Source organism: Urocampus carinirostris, chromosome 3 (assembly GCF_059441175.1).
Source record: "Urocampus carinirostris isolate Australia breed hairy pipefish chromosome 3, RoL_Ucar_1.0, whole genome shotgun sequence".
Taxonomy (NCBI): domain Eukaryota; kingdom Metazoa; phylum Chordata; class Actinopteri; order Syngnathiformes; family Syngnathidae; genus Urocampus; species Urocampus carinirostris.
Window position 1 is genome coordinate 4,539,087 of NC_142351.1, and position 9,164 is coordinate 4,548,250.

The 9,164-nt window shown below is 43.6% G+C and overlaps 1 protein-coding gene across 1 annotated transcript; it reads right to left on the reverse strand.

Moving 5' to 3' along the window:
• Window positions 1-64: 64 nt before the first annotated feature.
• On the reverse strand, window positions 65-5,380 carry LOC148368390 (uncharacterized). Its single transcript, XM_088329692.1, has 2 exons — window positions 5,079-5,380; window positions 65-1,089 (listed from the first exon to the last, which is right to left on the reverse strand). The coding sequence occupies exons 1-2, from the start codon at window positions 5,185-5,187 to the stop codon at window positions 65-67; spliced, it is 1,134 nt and encodes a 377-aa protein (XP_088185818.1). The 5' UTR covers window positions 5,188-5,380.
• Window positions 5,381-9,164: the final 3,784 nt, after the last annotated feature.

Genomic DNA, 9,164 nt, shown 5'->3' on the forward strand with positions numbered 1-9,164 from the left:
AACTTGCTTTAAGCTGTAGGAACCCTGCTGTGTTTTCAGATTCAGATTCAGATCTACTTTATTGTCATTCTAGTACACGTGTATACAGAACGAAATGTCGCTTCTCGCCAGTGTGAGTTAGTTGGTGTAATTTCAACTGTCCATTTAGGGTGAATTTTTTACCACAGACTGAGCAAGAAAAAGGCTTCTCGCCAGTGTGGGTTTTTTGGTGTGATTTTAAGCTGCTATTCAGTGAGAATCGTTTTCCACACACTGAGCAAGAAAAAGGCTTCTCGCCAGTGTGGGTCAGTTGGTGTGATTTCAAGTTTCCATTTCGGGAGAATTTTTTACCACAAACTGAGCAGGCAAACGGCTTCTCGCCAGTGTGGGTTCTAGTGTGTATTTTTAAGCTCCCATTTGTAGCGTATCCTTGACCGCAAAGTGAACAAGAAAAAGGCTTCTCACCAGTGTGGGTTCTCATGTGTACATTCAAGTTTCCTTGGTGGCAGAATTGTTTTCCACAAATTGAGCAGGAGAAAGACTTCTCGCCAGTGTGGGTTCTAGTGTGTATGTTCAGGTTTCCTCGTTTAGAGAATTGTTTTCCACAAATTGAGCAGGCATAAGGCTTCTCGCCAGTGTGGATTCTGGTGTGCATTTTTAAGCTCCCACTTGCAGTGAATCTTTGACCACAAACTGAGCAGGCAAAAGGCTTCTCACCAGCGTGAAATTTCATATGCAACTTCATATAAGACTTGCTTCGGAACGTTTTCCCACACTGAGAACATGTGTTACCACCTTCCGACTGCGAGTCGCTTTCAGCGTTTGCAGAGTGGGACGTGTCGTCGTCATCCGTTTTCACGTGTCGACGGGAGCTGATGCTTAGAGGCTCCTGCCAAGCTTTATCTTCAGGTTGACCTTGATCTTCGACGGTTGAATGGTTCCCGGTCACTCGCAAGACTGGAAAATCGTCCTCCTCTTTAATGCCAACAGGCTCCCCATCCTCTGTCTCTTGCTTAACGTGATAAGGCTTCAGATCCTCCTCCTCCTCAATTTTAACGGCAGGCAACTCTGATTCCTGCCGTGCAGTAGGAAGATATTCTTGGCTGACGTCTGAAAGACACAAGTCACATTTATTTGTATTGTCCTTAACTCGTTCAATGCCGTAACGTACGTTTTTGGAAGATTGTCCCCGAGTGACAAAACGTAAAAAAAATTCCAAAGGCTTAGATTCAGATTCAGATTCAGATCTACTTTATTGTCATTCTAGTACACGTGTATACAGAACGAAATGTCGATGCATCTGACCCCCACAGTTTCCTTGAATGTACAGATATAAATAATGTTGTATTGTATTTTGGCTACGTATAGTATTTTACCATAGTGCCGATAGTGCAAGAAGAGTAGCTAACCAGATGTGCAAAATGGGCAGTCAGGTTAACAAGTCAGGTACACAGTAACATTAACACTGTAACAATAACGCTGTAATTACAATAGTGCAGAGAGCAATGTGCAAGGAGTGGCAAGCTATAAAAAAAAACTGCCAGTAGTGCAAAAAGTCAGATTAGCAGCCGTTTAGATTTAAGTTAACTATATGTTAGATTGACCATTTAACAGTCTAATGGCCAGGGGGACTAGACTATTGCGGAGCCTGGTGGTCCTGCACCGCACACTGCAGTACCTCTTCCCAGAGGCTAGCAGAGTGAACAGTCCATGATGGGGGTGAGAGGGGTCCCCGGTAATGTTTTTAGCATGGGATAGGCAGTGCTTCTGGCCAATGTCCTGAATGGAGGGAAGTGTAGTCCCGATTATTTTCTCTGCTGTCTTCGTTACCCTCCTCACACTACCCCAGTCGGTAGCGCTGCAGCCTCCACACCACACAGAGATACAGCTGGTCAGGATACTCTCTATGGTGCCCCTGTAGAATGTAATGAGGGAGGGTGGGGGCAGGTGGGCTCTCCTCATCCTCCGCAGGAAGTACAGGCGCTGCTGTGCCCTCTTAACCAGTGATGCAGTGTTCACGGACCAGGTGAGTTTGTTTGTAATGTGCACCCCTAGGAACTTGATACTGCTGACAACCTCCACAGCCTTGTTGTTGATGCAAAGTGGGGCATGGTTGGGCTGGTTTTTCCTAAAGTCGACAATGATCTCTTTAGTTTTGTCGACATTCAGGACCAGGCTGTTGTCCCTGCACCAGCCCACCAACTGCTCCACCTCCTCTCTGTAGGCCAGGTCGTTGTCATCCCTGATGAGGCCCACCACTGTTGTGTCGTCAGCATACTTCACGATGTGGTTTGTGGCGGACCTAGGGACGCAGTCGTGTGTCATCAAGGTGAACAGCAAGGGGCTTAGGACGCAGCCTTGGGGGGAGCCCGTGCTGAGGTAGATGACATCTGAACTGTTCTGACCTATCCGCACTGATTGGGGTCTGTCACAGAGGAAGTCCAGCAGCCAGTTCCGCAGGGGGGTGTTGAAACCCAGGAGTCTCATTTTGTCTACCAGATGTTGTGGGATGATGGTGTTGAATGCTGAACTGAAGTCCAGGAACAGCATCCGCACATGGGTGTTCTTCTCCTCTAGATGTGTCAGGCTCAGGTGAAGCGCAGAGGAGATGGCATCCCTGGTGGAGCGGTTTGTCCTGTAGGCAAACTGAAAGGGGTCGAATGAGGAGGGGAGACTGGAGGTGATGTGTTCTTTAACCAGTCTCTCAAAGCACTTCATTATGATAGGAGTCAGTGCAACGGGCCGGTAGTCGTTGAGTGATAAGATCTGGGGTTTCAGATTCAGATCTACTTTATTGTCATTCTAGTACACGTGTATACAGGACGAAATGTCGATATATCTGACCCGCACAGTTTCCTTGAATGTACAGATATAAATAAAAGTTGTATTGTATTATGGCTACGTATAGTATTTTACGATAGTGCCGATAGTGCAAGAGGAGTAGCTAACCAGATGTGCGGTGGTTGGCTTGTATCTGGTGATGGCCTGAATGCCTTTCCACATATCCCTGGTGTTGGTTGTGCTGAGAAAACGGTCCTGGATTTTTTGACTGTGCGATCGCTTTGCTAGTCTGATAGCACGGTTCAGGTTAGCCCTCGCTGATCTCAGTGCCTCCTTGTCACCAGATTTAAAGGCAAGGTTCTTGAGAGGGAGACTTGGGGAAGTTCTTGGGGATGAGAGAATCTTGAAAAGGGAGACTTAGGAATACCTTTAAGAGGACCTTTGAGATTCGATGCAAGTCTTGAAGCGGAGAAACTAGAACAATGGGCTTAATGTTCGGCGTCTGGTTGGGAAGAGCCAAGTGGAATGGATTTTTTTTGGTGAATGCGAGTGGCTTTCATATATAAAGATAGAAAATTGAGACGCTGTCCCTCCGAGTCTTCAAACCTCTTGTGTGAGGTCAAAATAGAAAGGAGAGTATCTTTTATCAACGGCATCCCAAAAATCTCTTTCGGTTGGTCAAACTTTTGAGTGTACAATGGTCACCGTGCTGCTGGTGTCCCCATGATACAAGTGGTCACGGTCTCCAGTGTTCATTTTACCTGTGAAAAGTGATGAGTCCAGGGGACTCGCACGCACCAAAATCTATGGGTCCCAACAGAGATCTATGGGTCCCTAAAATTTAGTGTTATCGAGGTTGAAATTGTAAATCGGTGACAAATATATAATAAAAATCTATAAATTCATTCAGTTTTAATCATCAAATTATTCATTCATTTTCTGCATCAAATTATTGTTGGTAGTATACCGCGAGCCTACTGAGGATAAGCGGTGCAGCTAATGAGATGAGATACCGATTAAAGGGACAACCACAAACCGGTCTTTTTTCATTTTCTCCTTTAATATTTTCTTTTTTTCTTAACTTCTTTATACAACATCATAATTCGTAATATAATTCATTAAAGCGAGTGAGACGTTTGAGAGCCGGCTCTCTTGAATGAGTTGAGCCGAAAAAGCCGGTTCACTAAAAAGAGACGGACTTTTTACGACACAACACGAGATCTGTGTTCAGACAAAAACTCGAACCGCGAGACCAAAACAACATCTGCCGGATCTGCCTGAAGAAAAGTTTGGAGTGCGGTAAATCTTTGTTTAAAAAAATTTGAATCGGGTAGTAATGACAATTTTGTGGCAAAAAGATTGCGTCCCGGGGACGCACGTTGATTTGAGACTATGCGTCCCCAGCAAAAATGATGCGTCTAGGACGCAGGGACACGGGCAAACAAGAACACTGGGTCTCTCCTATGTTTTAAAGAATCAGTGCGAAGACTCCGGACCAAACTGCAGGGTTCATGCAGCTTTTCCGTGGCCAAATTCAAGCACTTTTTGAGGACTTTTAAAGCCAATTTTCCAATTCCTCCAGCACCATTGAAGGAGGAAATTATGCGCCGATCAAAAGAACGGGAGCCTAAACGACCCTAGCCTTATTTCGGAACCCTAAATTCGTTGTATATTCTAACTTGCAGCCAAAATAAACTTTCACCCCTAACTTTAGACCTAACCCCGTTTCAAACTGTAACCTTAGCCCGACACCTTACGCAAGCGGTAACCCCAACAGTAAACCTGGCTCTATATTTGGGAAAAGAAAATTCAGTTGAGAACCCCAATATGGGGCTCAAATCCTAGTTCAGAACCTTCAACTTATTCCGAGAGCCAAGAAAAGATCCGCATCTAACGTTGCTGAATTGTTTCCCCTTTAAAGTCATTTGGTGCTTACTGTTAGATAATAATTAGTCATGTATGCATTGAAGCAACAAAAGCAATCTAAAGACTTCTGAGACGTAAAGAGCGGTCTGATTTTGGTCAGTCAAGCTGGAAAAGTCGATTCTCTAAAAAAAGACAGCATTCTTGTCACTACTACAAAGGGATATGCTGAGAGGGGCTGCTTCCTCCGTGGGGACTGATGCGTACCCTGTGTGCTGAGGGGGAAGGAGAGTCCCAGCTAGTGTCCGATTAAATATACAATTATATACGAGATGATGTATGCGCTGCCCAGACTGCCCTCATTACTACATGCACTTTTCTTTGGGTGGGCAGAGCGTGTCCGTGGGTGAGGGACCAGCCACCCCAAGGATGTAGCAGAAGGGAAAATTACCAACCTGCCCCGAGCTGGTTGGAAACAGGGTCCAGTCGTCGACGTTCTCCCTCGGTCTCCTCTTTGGCTCCCCGAAGCTTCTCTTGAAGAGGTCCTTCCTCATCGGAGCACATTTTCTCCGCGTTTAAAGCTCAACGAAAAAACACCACGAGGTGTCGCTCCAACTCGGGAGTAAAAAGGACAAACCTTCGAAAAGGACTGCAAAGTGATACTTCTGTCGAGCTTACGTCGTTTTAAGTCGACTACAGGACATTTGATAGTTTTCTCGACATTCTCTTGTTCGGCGGTGATGCAGCAGCCATGACACCTTCTCAAACACCACCGCAATGAATTGTGGGACACAGATACAAACAGAGGATTGGATGGGTCGGCGTGCTGTAGCAGCCCGCTAACTAGCGTGCATACGTGGCGGCCATTATGGTCGGGGCAACTTTTTGCAATGGATGTACATTGAAAAGAAATCATAACCTGCAAAAAAAGCTTCTCAAAAAACAGCAAATTATAAACCTTTATAGAAGTTAGAATTTATCACTGTACATAAAACTCTGAGAAAAACTTATTTCATATTCAAAATCGGTGTAAGGAGGATGTTTTGAGACCAAGAAAAAAACTTGCGTTACCTTTTTTTTTTACAATGTTTTATTTGTTTTTTTGCAAATCAATGTAAATGCATATACACACATAACTCGCAAAGAAATCCTGTCTTTATAAAAATATTTAAAAAGTAAAAACACTAAGGAAATTATTCATCTAGTTTTGACGTCTACTGGAGTGACCATATAGATTGAAATCACTTGCCACGTGAAGGGAAAACACAGTTCCGGAAACCATAGAGAGGACCGTTTTACGAGATTTTTTCTTGTACTTTCACTTTTCAAATCCAGGGGAGTGAATCTGGCGTTGTGACGCAGCTTTATTAATTTTTTAAAACAATGTCAACTACCAAGGACCGGAGCTCTCAATAATTTTGAACAATAAAAAAAATGGAGGCAAAACCATTTTTACCTATGATCGTTCATTCCAGCTTTCTTTATGTAAGTTTAAAGGCGGTTAGCATCCATTATTTGGTGGATCAACGCCCCTTATCAGTTTTTGTGATATTTCATTCACTCAATTTTTTTTTTCAAGAGTTTTTTTTTTTAAATCAGGGGTGTCCAATTTTTTAGAAAGCAGGGGCAGATTCTGTAAGCTGAAAATGTATGGGTCTGACTTTTAAGCCTGGTATTATTTGAACAGTCTTTTAAAAATTCTGCCTCCGTCAGAGGTTTGCGGTGCATGGCGATCAGTGTCACCACCTCGTAGCTCGCCTTTGTTGTGTTTTCATTTGACACACTGTGTCTCATGAAAAAGCGCCGCTGTGCTGATAAAACAGCTTCCAGTTGCTTCACCTTTTCATAGCGTTTTTTCTTCTGAAAGAAACAAATAGCAGCATCTCACAAGGCTGTCTAAGAACAATAGTCGGTAGATCTGACATTATCTTACCGTACGGAAATGATCGATAACAATGAATCGAATAGTCAACGGTCAGTTGCACATTGTTATAGGAAATTAGCATTTAAGTCAAGAACTGTTTTAGATTCAAAGCAGTAATTGCAACTACAATGTGCAAACAATATGTCATCTCAATCATAACATTGGGTCACAACTCACATTTCTGGGACACTATTTTTCCTTTTTCTTCTTTTTTTTCACAGCATTATCATCAGAACAATTATGCCTCCATTAGGTGATATTAATCGCAAGTATAATATCAGTTTCCACGTCTACGCAGATGACACTCAACTGTATCTTCCGTTGGAGGAATCTGCCACACTAAATTGTGGAAATTTGGAGGCCTGCCTCACTGAGATAAAAGAGTGGATGTCACTCAATTTCTTGCGTCTTAACTCTGAAAAGACCCAAATGTTCGTTATTGGTCCATCTAAATGCTGTGACTTATCCTCAAAAACTGCTGTGAATATTGACAAATGTCACATCACACAGAGTGACTCAGGTAAAAATTTAGGTGTCATATTTGACCCTGATCTGTCCTTTCAAACACATGTGAAGAAAATTACCAGAACCGCTTTCTTCCATCTTCGCAACATTGCTAAGATTCGCCCTTTGCTGTCTCAATCGGATGCGGAGATTATAATTCACGCGTTTGCTACCTCCCGTCTCGATTACTGTAATGCACTACTCTCCGGTCTCCGAAGTCCAGAATCAAGAGTCTTCAGCTGGTACAAAATGCCGCAGCGAGGCTTTTAACTAGGACAAAAAAGTCCGATCACATCACGCCGATTTTGGCTAACCTGCATTGGCTCCCTGCTAGCCTAAGATGTGATTTCAAGGTTCTCTTAGTATTATACAAAATCATACATGGACTTGCTCCCTCTTATCTTTCAGATCTGATTTCCCCCTATGTTCCGGTCCGAAGCCTTCGTTCTGAGAGCGCCGGTCTTCTGGTGATCCCAAGAGCCAAGAAGTGTTCCGCTGGTTCGAGAGCGTTCTCCATCCGGGCATCGGTGCTGTGGAATGCGCTTCCCCCTGAGATCCGTTCTGCAACCTCAGTGGAAATGTTTAAATCTAAGCTTAAAACACACTTCTACTCTATAGCATACAAATAACCTATACTTTTGGTGGACAATATCTCTGTATTATTTGTGATTGAGGTTTTTGAGTTTTTCCTTGCCCTCATGTTGGTTCCAGATCAGGGAATGGTGTAATAATAGTCTGAAAAAATAGTCTGTGTAATAACCTGTGATAATTTGTGACGCTCTTAATCACAAAGAGTCTCAAAGGGCTTCACAGGTTATTACACTATATTACACAGACTATTTTTCAGACTATTATTATACATTCCCCTGAGCTGGAGCCGACGAGAAGAGTAGGTTATTCATATGCTATAGAGTAGAAGTGTGTTTTAAGCTTAGATTTAAACATTTCCACTGAGGTTGCAGATTGGATCTATGGGGGGAAGAGCATTCCACAGCACCGGGGCCCGGATGGAAAATGTTCTCGAAGCTGCGGAACACTTCTTGGCTCTTGAGATCACTAGTAGACCAGCGTTTTCAGAGCGAAGGCTCCGGACTGGAAATTAGGGGAGAATTAAATCTGAAAGATATGAGGGAGAAAGTCCATGCATGATTTTATATAATACCAACATAAACTTATAATCACACTAACAGGGAGCCAATGCAGGTTAGTTAAAACCGGGGTCATGTGATCAAACTTTCTCGTCTTAGTTAAAAGCCTGTACCAGCACTTGATTTTGGACTTTGGGAGACCGGAGAGTAGTGCTAGGAATAATTGCTACAATTTCTTTGTTTTCTAATTGTGATTCTCTTGTCGGAATGTATGTCACACCACCGGGGAGGAAGCTGTCGGTTAAGATGGTCAGGATGCGGCGTCGCTTACGGACTTTGGGCTACACAGAAGCTGAGCGTGATGCCTGCTGCAATTGTCTCCGACATCTGACTTCATGACACCCGACGACGAATATGGAGAAGCGTGGTCTTCGAAATGTTAAAGGGGAGGTGTCAACGCCAAATGCCAAGTTGGATATCGATGAGAAAGGTGTCCTCTACAGAAAAGCCGGTGACAAATGTCAGCTTGTCCTGCCAAGAGTATCACCCCACTGTATTTCAAGTCCTCCACCGTGAGATGGGACATCCTGGTGTCGACAAAACACACCGCTTGATCAGAGACCCGTTTTATTGGGCCCGTATGCCGAGTGACATAGACCACTTTGTAACCAAGGTCTGTGAGTGTCTGAAGACTAAACGACCCCACAAAACAACCGGGCCCCTCTCATGCCCATTGTATCAACACGCCCTTTCGAAATAGTGTCTGTTGATTTCCTCCACTTAGAGACATGCAAACAAGGTATATCCTAGTAGTAATGGATCATTACACTAGCTTCACACAGGTCTATGCTACCAAGGACAAAATACATAAAACACGTGCACAAAAGTGCATTCTGATTGGTTAGACAGGAATCGCATATTTAAATGCAGTTTAAAAGGTTGGTCACTAGATGGCGTGCGGGTATAATAAATGATACATCACAGCATTTTATTGTTTGAAAATAGATAAGAGTCTTGAGAAAATT